The sequence below is a fragment of the Peromyscus leucopus genome, chromosome 4, assembly GCF_004664715.2.
Source record: "Peromyscus leucopus breed LL Stock chromosome 4, UCI_PerLeu_2.1, whole genome shotgun sequence".
NCBI classification, from domain to species: domain Eukaryota; kingdom Metazoa; phylum Chordata; class Mammalia; order Rodentia; family Cricetidae; genus Peromyscus; species Peromyscus leucopus.
Window position 1 is genome coordinate 79,945,206 of NC_051066.1, and position 16,521 is coordinate 79,961,726.

The 16,521-nt window shown below is 40.1% G+C and overlaps 1 protein-coding gene across 1 annotated transcript in view; it reads left to right on the forward strand.

Annotated features, from left to right (window-relative positions):
• Window positions 1–16,521, forward strand: part of Ccdc73 (coiled-coil domain containing 73) — a 94,453-nt gene that overhangs the window by 59,928 nt on the left and 18,004 nt on the right. Inside the window, 3 exon segments of the mRNA XM_028877886.2 lie at window positions 7,721–7,849; window positions 8,470–8,529; window positions 10,309–10,413. Coding sequence (XP_028733719.1) covers window positions 7,721–7,849; window positions 8,470–8,529; window positions 10,309–10,413 — 294 coding nt within the window.

The window sequence follows — 16,521 nt, forward strand, 5'->3', positions numbered from 1 at the left end:
CTAAAATAATTATTCATCCATTGTATTGTTTGCTGACCAGAATATACCTGAATCTGAACTTAAAATGCAGAATTATCCTATTTTAAACTCACAGTGTAGGGATTCTGTCAAGATTATTTTCTAGCCTCAAAATATAGTTTTGTTTTTTTTTAAAGTTAACACAATGGTGATAACTCACATCTGCTAAGCTTTGTTTTTCTCAGTTTTCTAATAAAACTTCACAGGTCTGCTCATCCCTAACACCAGGATACTTCTCTGTGACCTGGATCTGAAGTGCTGTGCTGTTCCTTGAGTGGAAGAAAGCTGGCTGATTAGTCATAAACGCTCAGCACTGTATTCATGCTTTACTTTCTAAACAGACTTGCAAATTGACTATAAACTAGTGTACCATTAACAATAATCTGTTTGGCTGACTTTAAGTGCCTTCATCAAGTGTTTTTATTGCCATTTACTTTATACTAAATAAATCAAACTTGATCAAATTTTATTTTAAACAAAGGTAAGCCATATCTCTTTCACATTTATCATTCTTTACTAAGTATATTCATTACATCTTTTAGTTTCTCTTAAATTTCTGGAGGTATTCAGGTATGGTAGACTGTGAGTTGTGAAAAAGGTACCTTTCTTCAAGGAGCTCATAGCGCAGTTGTTCTCAACCTCCTAATGCTGCAGGCCTTTCTATTCCTTATATTGTGCTGACTCCTCACTAGAACATTACTTTTGTTGCTACTTCATAACTGTAATTTTTCTACTGCTATGAATTCTAATGTAAATACCTGATATGCAGGATATCTGATATGTGACCCCTGTGAAAGGTTCATTGACCATCGCCCCCCCCCCCGCCCCCAAAAGTGGTCACAACTCGCAGGTTAAGAACCACTATTGTAGAAGGGACTACTTCCCTAAAGCTTGTCAGCTGACAGCCGAGCCTTTAGTACATGGGCCTGTGGGGAACATTCCACCTCGCTTTCCAAATGCTCGTGTTCATTTCACAGTGCAAAGTGAACAGCCCAGTAGAGGGCTGGGGAGATGGCTGAGTAGATAAAGATAAAGATAAAGACAAAGACAACCTGAGTTAGATCTCTGGATCCAACGCAGAGCCACATAGTGGAAGGAGAAAATGGGCTCACACACATTGTCCTCTGACTTCCCACATACGATGAGGCACACATACTCACACCCATACACAAATGAATAAATGTAAAAGATAAGAATTTTTCTACGAAATTAGAAGTAAGATCAACCTCTCACAAAGCCTTAGGGGCATGAACAAATTGTAGGTAGGTTCTTTGTCATAATGTCACACAGATGTTTTAGCATTTCTGTTGCTGTAATAAAGTAAACACCATGACCAAAGGCAACTAGGGAGGAAAGGGTTATTTCAGCTTATAGCTCACGCTCCATCATTGAGGGAAGTCAGGGCAGGAACTCAAGGCAGGAACTGAAGCAGAGGCCATGGAGAAATGCTGCTTACTGGCTTGTTCAGCCTGCCTTCTTAAACAACTCAGGACCGTGTGCCTGGAGGGGCACCTCCTACAGTGGCCTGGGCCCTCCCATATCAATTATTAATCAAGACAATACCCCACAGACTATAGGCCAATCTTATGGAGGCATTTTCTCAGCTGAGAAAACAAACAACAAACTAACCAAGGCAGATGGCATCTAGTCCAGTTCTGAATGGAGTACTGTTCCCATCTGAAACTTCATGAGTATGATCTTTGCACTCCATATTTTCATCAATTTTAGGGTCTTCTAAGTTCCCATAGGAATCTTTCATTAAACCCTGCTTACAATGTTCTTAGGCTTCTGTAGCCCACATCTTTTCAAATTCCTATCACAAATTGGTTTTAAAGGCTGTGGTGGTTTGAACAGGTATGCCCCCATAGACTCATGTGTTTGAGTGCTTTGCCCAAAGGGAGTGGCACTATGAGGAGGTGTGGTCTGGTTGGAGTAGGTGTGGTCTTAGAGGAAGTATGTCACTGTGGAGGCGGGCTTTGAGGTCTCATATGCTCACACTATGCCCAGTGTGGGACAGTATCCTGCTGCCTGTAGATCAAGATGTAGAACTCTCAGCTCCTTCTCTAGCACCATGTCTGCCTGCATGCTGCCATGTTTCCCACCGTGATCACAATGGACTAAACCTCTGAACTATAATCTAGTCCCAACTAAATGTTTTCCTTTACAAAAGTTGCCGTGGTCATGGTGTCTCTTCACAGCAATAGAAACCCTAACTAAGACAAAGAAAGGCTATCCTGGAACTTGCTATGTAGGCCAGGCTGGCATTGAATGCACAGAGATCTGCCTGTTTCTGCTGGGATTAAAGGTGTGTACCACTATGGCTAGCTCAGAGATCATTTTCTGTCAGTAAAACTATTACATGTCTACATCTCATACCGCTAGTCCTTTCATTCCAACTGTTTACTCCACATTTCTCATTTAGTCTTTTCTAGTAGATCACTATTTCTCCTTTTCTTCAAAACTATGCCTTTTTTATTATTATTATTACAGTCCTCTTAAAGAGACGCATGATTTGATGCGTACTGGTGCTGCTTTCTCTCCCCATCTCGTTCTCTTGGGTAGTATAGTGATAGATGCTATTCCTGTTTCCATGCCTGCAATAAATATAAAATAACAAAAGACACAGACAGTCCTCAGAAAAATTAACATGCTATAGAACTGCATGGAAGCACTGCAGTTAACAAGTGAAATTAAGTTTAGAATAAGATTAGTAGCCTTGATGTAGGGGGAGGGGTTTGCACCTGCCTCAACTGAATGTACCAGGCTTTGCTGACTCCCCATGGGAGGCCTTACCTTTTCAGAGGAGGGAATGGGGGGTGGGTTGGTGGGGGGAAAAGCTAAGGGAGGAACGGGTGGAGGGAAGAGAGGGAGATTTGTGTTGGTATGTAAAATGAATGAAAATTTTCTTAGTAGAGAAAAAAAAAGAAAGTAACCAAGAACATAAAAAAAAAAAGGTTCCAGGTGGAGTGATCATCTGTATAGGCCTACACAGTGGCTAAGAGGCCTCCTTTGCTTCTAAATGTCTTCCCAGTAGGATAGTCTCAAATTTCGTCAGACTCATCAGTTGTTTGGCCTTCCTTCATGCTTTCTACAATGGCTAGCTCTCTGCAAATTATCTTGTCCAGATCATCTCTAAATCTCATAGAACCACAGGATTGTCTAATCTGCTGGTTTTCATCTTTTTCTTTAAAGCAGTGGAATGTTTTATGATGTGGGAGCTCAGTACTGAAACAAATAAATCTAGAGCTGGTGGGCCTGAAGGGAGACTGGAAGAACTCTTGAGCCGTACCTGTTAGTTCCAGTTTTTATAAAGTTCAGCATAGCATCATTGAGGCTTGGCAGAGCCCAATTTGAAAGCTGTAATTGGATCTAGCAACTTTTCGCAGGGAGAGGAACTGAGACCTAAAAGAAGGATAGATTATTCAGTATCAAACAATTTATAAACCTTCTCCACTTGCCCTCACTTTATTTTATGCATGTTTGTAATATGCTGAACAAACTGTAACTTTACAGTGTTAAACTGTGGGTTTGGATTTGGTAATGCCAGCAGTCACTGTACTGCATCCGATCAGTTTAAACCCGTCACTGTCACCCACTCCTCATGCTACTGTGAGGTTCAAGCATGAGCATGTGATCCAGTTTTGGCAAGCAAGAGGTAGTTGGAGGAAAACTTTTTGTTGTGTTTATAGAGTACCAAGAGCTGGGTGTGATGGCATGTGCTTACAACCCCAGAACTTGGGAGGCAGGAAGATTGTGAGTTTAAAGCCAGCCTGTACTTCATAGTGAGACTGTCTTAAGAAACAAAATGAACACTATCCCTGAATGAGATAGTCATTATATAATATCAAAGTTGGCTACTTGTTACGAGTCCAAAGAGGACTAAAATCCCACAGATGAACACGACCAGTTATTGGTAATATATATTGAGTGCTCAAATCAGTAGGTGCTAGTACCTGCCTTACTTTATGTTCTGTTATGTGATAGAGGATCTGGTGGTTTAAGAAGTGAAATGTAAACGTGAAGGGAGCAACGAGAGAGGAAAGGAAAGATACTCAATCTTATGACACTTATGCAAAAGGGACCTATTTAAAGGTCCTTTCAAATTCTCAAACAAGATTATTCTGGCTCACTGATTGTTTCCCCTCCATTCTGTCAAGACTTACCCTATAGTCCCTGTTTTTCTTTTTCCTTTCTTTCTTTTTTTCATAGTTTTTCTTTCAGTGAATTTGTATTCTTAATTCAGTGTCAACTCTACAAGATGATTTCACACATCTGTTTTCAGCTTCACATTTCCTTTAAGCTCAAGCTTTCAATACATCTCCTCTATGGCCTCTCTCCCATTTCTGTCCCTCCTTCCTCTATCCTCCTCTTCTTCCTGACTCTTTCCTTCCTTCCCTCCCTCTCTCCTTCCTTCAGCTCTCTCAGGATTTTCTTTTATTTCCCAGGCTAGCTTAGAAATCCCAGACTCAAGCTATCTTTGTACTTCAGCCACCAAGGAACTGGTCTTTTAATATAGGCATGAAGTACCACACCTGCTCTTCTGCTATTTATTTAAAACTGCTTGGAAGTTATCTCTCTTTGTGCTTTATTGTAACATCTAAGCTAACTGGTTACACACAGGAATTTGCACTCTCCTATTTTTGCATACCTGAAACAGAGAAACAAACAAACAATAAATACAAGTCTGAAAACGTCCCAGCCTGTAACTGGTGTGACTGTTGAATGTGAATTATTACTGGATTACCTAAAACTCCATTCTGGGTAATTTATCATGTATCATCTTTTATACTTTTAAAAAAATGTAAAAGGACATATTTTAGAATAGTTTAATGGCTATGGATCAGGATTGGTGATTTTTTTTTAGGGACCATTGAAGAGTCACAGTTTATTCAAAAATCATTTTAAACATAGATTTTGAACATGAGGGTCTCCAGAAAGAAAAAGAACATAACATGCCAAAGTGTGGGTATGGCTTCTCAATTCAGTGTTTTAACATTAGCTGTGTGTATCATTTTGGTGGCTCTCCAGTTACATCTTAAAAGGTTGCTTATATATCTTGTCTTTCTTTTTTGATAAATAAGATTATAGGGTGACTGCAGAGATAACTTGGATGGATTACATGTGATAAAAACTGGGAGCTCGGAAGGTTGCACAGAAGCTTAGGACATGTCTTTTACTATAAACGGGCTTTCCGTCAAGATCCCTGGAAGCCTGTAGCTGGGGGAGGAGAAAAGTCACAAACAAACATTATTAATCATGCTGGAATTCTTGATTTCAACGGACAAGAAGCTTGCCAGAGTCCTGGATGAGGGGTTTCTTCCTGTTCCTATATGTAATTTCCCTGCGTTTCTGACCTGCCTCACACTCATCGTATCATGCTGAGATTGATGCATAATAATCAGCCAGTGTTCTTTCCTCTAGAGTTCTTCCACTCTTTTAAACAAACTAATCTGCTAAGCTACAAGCTTAAGATAGCACCTGTTGTCACTTGACACATAGTAAGTACCTGATAGATGGAGAAGGAATGTTCAACTCAGTACTTCGCCTCTGCCTACCAAATCCAATCTCAAGCTATGAAACCACTCTTCTTCCCCTCCCCTCTCTTCCACCTGTCTACATAGTCAATATTATTTCCCACTTTTCTCTGCTTCTTGCTTTTGTTTTCTTGTACCGCTCCTATCCTTGAAATGTCCTTTTAAAATTTTCTTGTATTAAATGGAACAGATGATGCATTGGAGTTGGTAACGGAAGAGTTTAATTGGGAGGATATAATTGTTGACAGGGTTAAGAGAACAGAGGGGTGGGGAAGCATCCTGCAGATAAAATGGAGGGAAAATGACAGCCCCAGTCCCACCTGAAAGGACAGGGAGTGCAGCCGTGCGACCTGGGGAGAACTGTAGCTAATGCGCAGAAGGTAGAGCTGTGAGTTCCTGAAGATACAGGGCCATTTGTGGTCTGTAGGAGGGAGCTACTCCACCGGCATCTCCCACAGATCTCACCCTACTGGACTCCAGAGGACAGAGGATTTCCTGTTCTCATAGAGATCAGTGACAGACTGGGAAGAGCAGTGTGCAGAGCACATGGCAAGTGAGTAAGGATGGTCAGATGGAGGACGTGCATTTCACACATTTCCCTAAGTCAAGTCTTACTTCTGTTATTTAAAGTTTTCTTTGGCTGTTTTGTTTACTTTTAATTTATTTTTATTTTATGTGTACAAGTGTTTCACCTGCAGGTATATGGGTGCACCATGTGCATGCCTGGTGCCTGAAGAGGTCAGAAGAAGCTGCTAGATCCCCTGGAATTGGAGTTAGGGATGTTTGTGGGCTACCATGAGGGTGCTGGGAACTGGGTCCTCTGCATGAGCAACAAGTGCTCTTCACAGCTGAGCTATCTCTCCAGCCCTGTTTAGTTACTTTAATATGAGCTGAGAGTTCTTATTTTGCCTGACAGTAATTTGCCTACCTCCTTTTCTAAGAAAAGGTCTATTGTTTGATCCACATGGTTACTTTAACAGTCTTTTATGTAATATGCATACCCCAAAGTGGGTTATGATTAATTCTAGTCATAGAATGAGAATTAGGACTAATTATCCTAGTTTTTAGATGAGGATTAAGATATAATTGTATGAAACTGTGACATGTAGAGCTAAGACATCTAATTTTGGTTGCATCCCTATTTTCTACTGCATCTGTTTGAGCTTCCTGGATGCCACAATCTTGGGCTTCCCCCTCCCTCAGTTGCCTGTACTTTTCAACCTTCTTAGCTCATCTATGAATGTTAGGGTTCCTTGGGACACAATCATTTGTCAGCTTCTGCCTTTCAATAACTTTTTCCCATAAAGGACCTTGATAGGTCAGTAAAATTATATTGAACACTCTACCATGGGATCCTTTCCACCAGATGCTCAGTCCATGGGCTAGACCCAACAAATGCTGTGCCCAGGCTTCAGAGAAGTATTGCTTTGCAGTGAACTGCCATTAACTGTACAGACTCACACTGCTCTGGATATTGAGAATAAGAGATGGTTGAGGGGCTAGCCCTAAGGAGGACATTTATACTATTTCTTTCAAGGCTCAGGAAACACTGTGGATGAGGAGGTGGAAAGAATTCAAGAGTTAGAAGATAAGAGAGAAGCGTTGTAAAATGTGAACTTTTGGGCATGACGTAGCCATTGCGATCATGATCTTAGCAGCTGTATTTGCCTGTGCTGGGCCTGTGAAAGACTAAGCCAGTTGTCTTTAATCTTGGATCAGGAAGAGACTTGTGTGATCATAACCCATCCTGTCTATAAAGTGTTGGCTGCTGGTGGAGTCTGGGAGAGAGGCAGTCAATTTCTTCGTTTATGTACCCACAAATGAGCCCACCAGGCTCCAGTGGATAGTTCAAAACCCAGGAACACACAGACTGACAAGTTAAAAGTCTGTGTCAAAAGCTGAGTCAGAAAAGTGTGAATGTGAAGAAGGGGCTTTTAAGGAGGAGGGGTTTGACAGTGGTGGGAGGGAGGGAGGAGATGCGGTGTGAGAGAGTAACCAGATGTGTTCTATATACATCTATGGAACTGGCAAAGAAGAGCTTTAATAAAAGTTACATATAAAATATTCTGTTGTTAAATGAAGTATAATTTTAAAGTTTGGAAACTATCATGAAAATATCTTGCTTTGATAATATGTATACTGAATTTCCTTTTGTTTCTTATGTTAAGGAACTAAAAAAAGTAGCTTCAGAGTTGATTAAGTCCAAGGTCACATGTCAGCATAAGATGGAAGAAGAAAGTATCGATCTGATAATTAAAGAACAAAAATATGAAGAGCTTCAAGAAAGACTTGACATGGTATTTGATTAAATTTTACTCAAGTTTATAAAATTAAATCTTACCCAAAGTATGAGAACTTCAGGATTACTGCACAAAATATTCTTTGTAAAGTTTGTAGACATAGTAAAAATTAAGGTCTTTGAAGCCGGGCGTGGTGGCGCACGCCTTTAATCCCAGCACTCGGGAGGCAGAGGCAGGCGGATCTCTGTGAGTTCGAGGCCAGCCTGGGCTACCAAGTGAGCTCCAGGAAAGGCGCAAAGCTACACAGAGAAACCCTGTCTCGAAAAAAAACAAACAAACAAACAAAAAAAAAAAATTAAGGTCTTTTTTAAATTATTGGACTTTTTGTCATTAGCAAATCTTAGAACAAAATTCGGCTATAGCAATTTTAATACAACTCAAATATAGGTTCAGGTAATTTTATGTCACAGTGGTATCTCTAAATCGCTTTTAAGATGAGAAATGGTATAGTTTTAATGTTTATCTTTGTATGAGCCTTCTCAGCACCCCATGGAACCAGCTCTACATTGGGCTTCTTAATTCACTGGAGCCAATGTCTCAACACAAACATGGGTACTGAATTGAATATAGAACTTACTGAATTTTACATCATAACTTTACAATTCTTAACTTTGAAGGAACTGGAATTAAATAAGAAAATCAATGAAGAGATTACCCATATTCAAGAAGAAAAACAGGTAAGCAATCCTCACATAATTTGGAAGTAGATGTGGGATGATATTTGCCTAAGTGTGGAGTAGGTATTAGCTAACATGTACTGAGTGGATATGTTTATATGTTTTTAACTAGTTGAATGTATACTTCCACTTTTTGCTATTTTATTTATTTCTTTATTTGAGACAAAGTTTCACTAGGTAGCTCTAGTTGTCTTGGAATTGGCCATGTAGATCAGGCTTGACCTTGAACTCACAGAAATCCACCTGATTCTACCTCCTAGGTTTAAAGGTGTGTGCCTTTACATTTATTTTTTTGTGTGTATATGTCTTAGTGTGTGCATTTGTATGTGATCACATGTGTGCACACACATCTGTATATGCAGAAACCAGAACTCTTCAGTCTCTCTGAGCTGGAGTTACAGATGTTTGTAGGATGCCTGGCTTGTTCAGTGAATGCTGGAGACCAAGTCTGGTCCTCATGATTGTGCAATAAGCACTCTTAATTGCTGGGCCATTTTTCCAGCCCCAGTTTTTTCTTTTCTTTTCTTTTCTTTTCTTTTCTTTTCTTTTCTTTTCTTTTCTTTTCTTTTCTTTCTTCTCTTCTCTTCTCTTCCCTCCCTCCCTCCCTTCCTTCTTCTTTTTTTTTTGAGTCAAGGTCTCACTCTGTAGTACAGGATGGCCTGGAGCTGACTATGTAGCCCATGTTGGCCTCAAACTCACTGGCAATCCTCCTGTCTCAGCTTCCCAAGTGCTGAGGTTACAGGCATCAGCCACATATTTTCTAGCTAAATTTCTATTTTTCAGAAGTAGTTTTATTATTTGTTAGACCAGCGGTACCTTAGCAAATAATTACTGAAATGTACTTACATACCATGTGTGATTTTAGAACAATTTCCACTTATTTCAGTCTATTCTCATGCTTAAAAAATAGTTTGGAGAAATTACAGTTACTTAAAAAAATTTTGGATTTATCTTATGTGTATAAATGTTTTGCCTGAATATACATCTGTGTTTTGCACCATGTGTGTGCCTGGTACTGCCAGAGGCCAGAAGAGGGCATTGGATTCCCTGGAACTGGAGATAACAGATAGTTGGGAGCCACTGTGTGGGTGCTAGGAATTGAACCTGGGTCCTCTGCAAAAGCAACAAGTGCTCTAAACTGCTGTGTTTTCTCTCCAGCCCCTCTAAGAAGAGTTTTGTCTTTGTTTTTTCTTGCTTTACCTTCATTTGATTGGTGACACCCTAGTCTACAGAATCATTTTATAATATTATAGTTCATGTGACATTACTAGAGATATATTCCTATATCTTTAGGTGAGCAAGGCAACAAGTTTATTATTTTTTTTAATTCTTTACCTTGTTCATTAATGTCTTAGAATCTGTGGCAAGTTTCAAAAACTTACTTTACAAGTTAAGGGACTTTTAGAAATAATACTTGATAGAAATTTGTATAACATTAATTATTTTAGATAGTAAATTATAGTAGTGTTATTAATTTAATAGAAAGTATCAAAATTAAGGTATAAAAATAGTAGCTTAAAAACTAGATATGTGCCAGGTGGCGGTAGTGCACACCTTTAATCCTAGCACTTGGGAGGCAGAGGCAGGCAGATCTCTGTGAGTTCAAGACTAGCCTGGTCTACAAAGACAGTTATAGGACAGCCAGAGCTCTGTTACACAGATAAATCCTGTTTCAAAACAAAACAAAACAAAATCACAAACAAACAAACAAACAAACAAAACTAGAAATGTATCTGGAGAATGAATTTAGAAACATGATATATTTTTATGTTTTTGAAGGATATCATCATTTCTTTTCAACATATGCAGCAATTACTTCAGCAACAAACTCAAGCTAATACTGAAATCAATGCAGAATTGAAGGTGCTAAAAGAAAATAATCAGGTTATGTATATTTTGTATATATTATGTATATATTGTTTAAATATATTTCTGTCTAATAGGCTTCCCCCATTTAGTTGCATTTAAGTATCTTGTTCTATCATTTGATTTTAAAAGGTAAGATACTAGATTCCTTCATCAATTTTTAGCATGAATATCTAAAATAGTAAGTATATTTTTTAACATTTAAGTAACTAGGTGAATGTTAAGCTTTATCAAATATCTGAGTTGAATTTTTTTTGAGATGGGGTCTCTGTAATATAGTACTGGCTGTCCTGGAACTCACTGTGGACCAGATTTGCCTCGAACTCACAGGGATCCACCCGCCTCTGTCTGTAGTGCTGGGATTAAAGGTGCGTGCCACCATGCCCAATAATGGTTACACAGGGACTTGCACTTAAAAGTGTCTACCTTCTGTTTAATTTTGTACTCAGTGTCTTGAAGTTTTTAATGAATTTTTATCTTTTGAATTTATGTTTTGTAAATGAAACCTGATGGTGAATGGAAGCATGTGTTGGAGGCTTGGAACCTCAATAGGCATTTTCTTGTTTCTGTTGCCTCTCAGTCTTGGTTCTTGGCTGCTGGTTTTTCTACCTCCTGGTGCCCTGGTCCCTTGCCTAACCCCCACTCTGTAGGTGAAGTTTTCTCCAGTCCTGCCCAGCACCACGGACCCTGCAACCGCTTATAAAATAATCACTCAGAAGCTTATATTAATTAAACTGCTCAGGCATTCGCTCAGGCCTACCACTGACTAGCTCTTATACTTAAACTCAGCCCATTTCTGTTAATCTATATGTCGCCACATATTCTGTGGCTTTACCTGTTGCCTTTACATGCTGCTCCCTGGACGGCAGGCTGGCAAATCCTCACTCAGCCTTCCTGTTCCTTCTCTAGAATCCTCTTCTCTGCTTGTCCCGCCTATACTATACTTCCTGCCTGGCTACTGGCCAATCAGCATTTTATTTATCAATCAGAGCAACACATTCACAGCATACAGAACATCCCACAGCACTACTCCCTGCATCTTTTCATTTGTTTGGGAAAGCCTTACTTTTAAATGAATGCCTAAGTACAGTAGGAGAGGTTTGATGTGGGTGCATGTGCCTTGCAGCACTCTGTGGGGATGCATGGCAGCAGCTCTTCCTGAGTCAGGCGGGTAGAGTGAGTATCCAGCCCAGTGCTGAATGCATCCCTGCCTAGCACTTTGATCTTGCAGCAGTTACCCTCTGCCGTGGGTTTACATAGAGAGCCCACGGAAGGGCACGGTTGCTTCCTTTTCTGGCTAGAATGTGATACATGGGTGAAGCAGGTGGCAGGAAGAAGTGGGGCCCAGAAGCTGGTGGCTCTTGCTCATGCTGAGTTGTCATGAAGCTCTTAGGCAGCTGTGAGGGACTTCATTTGTGCTGTGATTTTTTCCCTGTGTCCAGAGAACCCTGCCATTAAATAGAAAATGAAATGTCCTATGGCAGAGAGAGACACGAAGGAAATTTTACATATTTTAATACCTCTAATAGCATGTTTCCTCTGCCCTTTTGATTTGCACCAGGCCACACAAATTTTGTTAGCTCGTCATTATTGAATAGAACTAGACTTATGCAGAGCAAGGCAATTTTTTGCTTTATCTCCTCACCATTGCTGCCCTATGGCTTATCATATAAAGGGTTCTGCCTGCCTTCAGTTATGTAGGAATTAAAATGTCAGATACAGAGGGAGAGAAGTGGACTGCTAGAATCAAGCTACTCATCCCCTTAACCTCTTCACTATTCTTATAAGAGACTAGTAGAAAACAACTTTTACAAGCAAGAACCTCTTCACACCTTCTCCCAAGAGCGTACGATTTATTTTGTGGAGATATGGTATAACTTTTTAGCCTAGGTTTACCACAGCCTATGGAATGGTGGGATCACAGGCATGTAGCACCATGTCTGACTCAAAATTCATGATGAATAGCTGTTACAAAGGTCATATGGTAATCCATGTAAAGGAGTTGAAACATAGTTTGAGGAGTGAGCTGAATATTAGGGGTTAGCTAATTTATTCTATGATAGAAACCCAGAAAATGTAAGCAGTTTTATAAACTTATAAATTGTGGGGCCTTATAAACTATGGAAAAAACAATATTATACCCTGGTTCCAATCTAGCACTATTTCTCAGTGTTATGTGCTCAACATAATTTTTTCTAGAAGCACGAGAGTTGTTAAGTTTGTGTGTTGGTTAGTTTTTGTCAACTTGATATAAACTAAAGTAGTCTAGGAAGAGGAAGCATCAGTTGAGGAATTGCCTCCATGAACTTAGCCTGTGAACATGTCTGTGGGATATTTGCTTGATTAGTGATTGATGTGTTGTGTGTATGTGGAGGGGAACAGCTTACTGTGGTTGGTGCCACCCCTGGGTAAGTAGTCTTGGGTTGTATAAGAAAACCAACTGAGTAAGCCATGCAGGGCAGAGAGCAAGCCATGCCCCTCCATGGTCTCTGCTACAGTTCCTGCTATTGGGAGATTTATTAAGGCAACTCCACGTAGTTGAAAGGGAGGTTTATTTTGGGGGGGTAACTTACAACAAGTAAAGGGATAGGTTACAGGCTCCAGGAGAGGTGAAGTGCAGTCCAGCAGTGTTCTTTGGAGAACTCGGCTTGGTCTACCATCCAACATACAGATTTACCAGGAACCAAGAGAGCCAGCACATCCAGATCTCGGGTCTTAAGGGCTCCCATCTCAGCCTTGCCTCAGGGGCAGGCCATAGGTAAGCATGACAGTTACTGGAAGCCTCACTGGGGGTAGTACTTCCAGGTCAAAGCTGGAACAGCTACCCACTACATCTCCCCCTTTTGTCTAAATAAGAAAGTTCTAACCTAATACGAAACTATATACAATAGGAATCATTATCAAATATTGTCCAGGAGGAATAAGGGATAATGACCTAGACAAGATGGAACTACAACCAACAGGAACAATATCCAACAAGAGACACATACTAAGATCCAGAGAAGTCTGGAGCATAGGTGAATGGCACGTTACAAAGATCATTCCAAAAGGTGTCCTATCCTGAAGAACCTAAATCTAATATAGTTCTTGCCTCCAAGTTCCTGCCCAGACTTCCCTTGATTGTAGACTGTAATTTATAAACCAAAGAAACCCTTACTTCCTCAAGTTACCTTTGGTCATGGCATTTTTCAGAGTGATGGAAAATAAACTAAGAAAGTTTGTTAAATCAGTTGTATGAAAATTGTACTAAAATTTTGTATCTACAGTGGTCATTGCTTTGAGCTACTAACCAAATCTGTATCTTTTAACTGTGTGTACCAATATGTTAAATATTCAAATACCTTTCTCTTTAATTATTACCTGTCTCTTGATATTATATAGAAAGCTATATAATATCATATAGTACATCCCAAAATATTGTCAAGTAGCCCACTAAGAATGCAAACATTATCATCCACCATCATTTTATAAAACAGAGCATTTTAAAATACATGTATTTTAAAGATAATCTTGGGATAAATGACAAATCATTATAAGAAAAGTCATGCCATCACATTTGGCCATGGACTAGAGAAATTTGTCATGGATCAGTGCTTAGCTGCCGACTGATGTCTAAGAACCACTGATATATAGCATAACAAAATATTAATGCTGAGCTGTTGCTAAGGATTACATTGCTTAGATACGGCAAGTGTTTTCTTGAGGAGCATTCTAATTCCACCTGTACTAAAAGGGATCGTTGCTCTTGGTAATGGCCAACTGGTTTTCAGTGCTCTGCTCTTATACTGTCATCTGTCTTATGTTTCTAGCAGTAAATTTAGAAAGATCATAGGTATCTAAATTCTAGTTGTAAGTTTAGTTCTACTTCTGTAGTCATAATACTAAGAGTATTTTCACATTTTACACCGGTGGTTATTGTATTATTACTGTATTAACTAGGACAATTTACTGTTTTTTGAAGTTAAAGCATTTAGTGAATGCTTTCAGTTTGACTTCTGACAAATCCTTTTTTTTCACAGATGTTTTTCAGATTTGTTAACTCAGTTGGAAATAATAACATTTTCGTGTATGTTTATACTATGTACAAGTTTATATTCACGATGAAGTGTAACCTCCATGATGAAGTCAGAGCATTGCAACTCTAGGACCATAAGCACATGCGAGTGTCAAGCATGCAGTAGGACTTTGTGAAGTGCTATTAGTGAATGAATGGTGTACCATGAATAAACTCGGGCTCTTCCCCAGTCAGAAACTACCTGGTTAGGGCTTCCAGCTAAAGATGATTAATTAAACGTACATTCACTTCTGCCGCCTTGTGAAACTGTTATAAAATGGCAATAAACCCACAAGGACATGGAAATGACTTGAGAAACATAAAAGGCTAAGTTTTAAAAGTGAACTATATGTACAGTTAGCAGAAACAGGAAATAGAAACCTAATTCAAAGTCATGGAAATGAGGCCTGGGATGTGGTTGAGTGGTAGGGTCCTTGCCTAGCATTATGAGTTTTATGTCATCTTGATATAAGCTAGAGTCATTTTGGACAAGGAAACCTCAACTAAGGAAACTAAACCCAGAAATGGCCAGGAATTGTAGTATCCTATGTCTTTTAAAGTGGGATATGTAGTTGAAAGATCCAGATGAGAAGAAGCCCACATTCCTCCTCCCACCCCACAGGTGCTGGCTCCCTCCTCTTTGGTACAGGCTTGGAGGCGTATGCTTAGAGTTCGAGAAAGAACTGAAGTTGACGGGATCTAGTGGCATGCTGGGGCTCCTTTATAATTAGGAAATTGGTTGTTAAAATAGTAGTGACCTGAAACTGACCATGTCTCTAGCAAAAGTGGCAGCTGTTGCAAATTAATCCTTCTCTCGGCCCTCTTCCTCTCCCTCCCCCTTACCTCTCTGCCTTCTCTTTCCCTTTCTCTCTTCCTCCCTCCCTTTCCTTTCCCTCCTCTTTCCCCTCCTTCTCTACATCTCTCCTCCCCTTTTCCTTTCCTCTCTCTATTCATCAGTACACTGTTGGAAATATTAGAGTGAAAGTAGTTCACTGCCTGCCAGTGTAGTTCTCCCAGTTACAGGATACCTATTCTAATTCCCAGGAAAGAGGATGGGAGAGTCCGTTCCGGGTAAACTAACCTACCCTAGAGGGAAGACCATGGTTCCTTCAGTTATGTTTTCCTAAAGGAAGAGTTCAGCCAGAACTCCCTACAGTGAAGTCTCATGTTTGACAAACTTTTGACCAAATTTTAAATACCTCATTTTTAAGTACAAATTGATGATTGAGGACTACTGGACTTGAAGAAAGGTTCTCATGTAAAAAGCAGACAAAAATGGGAGTCTAAAAAACATGTAAAGTTAAAACTGCTTAAAGGAAAAGTACTAGTCCACAGGACAAGAAGTAGAAATTCATAAACACAGAATAAGAGAAACCCTACTAAAAATATAAGTGCAATGGAAATGGAAAGGTTGCTAGATAATAGAGATAGTTGTTTAGAAAGTAGAATCAATAGACACATGGCTACAACTGGGAACAATTCCGGTGGTAAAATGCTTGTCGCACAAGCACAAGGACCTGAGGTAAGTCCCCAGCCCTCACTAAGATGCTGGCTGCTGTGAGCCGGGCGTGGTGGCACACGCCTTTAATCCCAGCACTCGGGAGGCAGAGGCAGGCAGATCTCTGTGAGTTCGAGGCCAGCCTGGTCTACAGAGCGAGATCCAGGACAGCCAGGGCTACACAGGGAAACTCTGTCTTGAAAAACAAAACAAAACAAACAAAGGAAAAGGCCAGCTGTGGTTGTGTATGCTTCCCAGTGTGGGGGCAGAGACAGGCAGATCCCTGGGCTTAGTGGCTGGTGAGCCAGGTTACCCTACTGAGGGAGGCCAACACCTTTTCCAGAGTTCCTATGAGGAGGAAAGAGGGATAAGAAAATATTAGATAGGAAGATAGGGAAGAGGAGAAAGACAGAAACACAGGATATCTTCAGGAGGACCTGAGTTAATACCCAACGGCCTTTTCCATTTACTCAAAAGGACTTTTTATAACAATGCCAAGGGGCAGGGTAAAAGACCTCCCCTTTGCAAGATCAAAGCACACCGCACAGCCAAGTGCAGACCCTTCCAAACACCT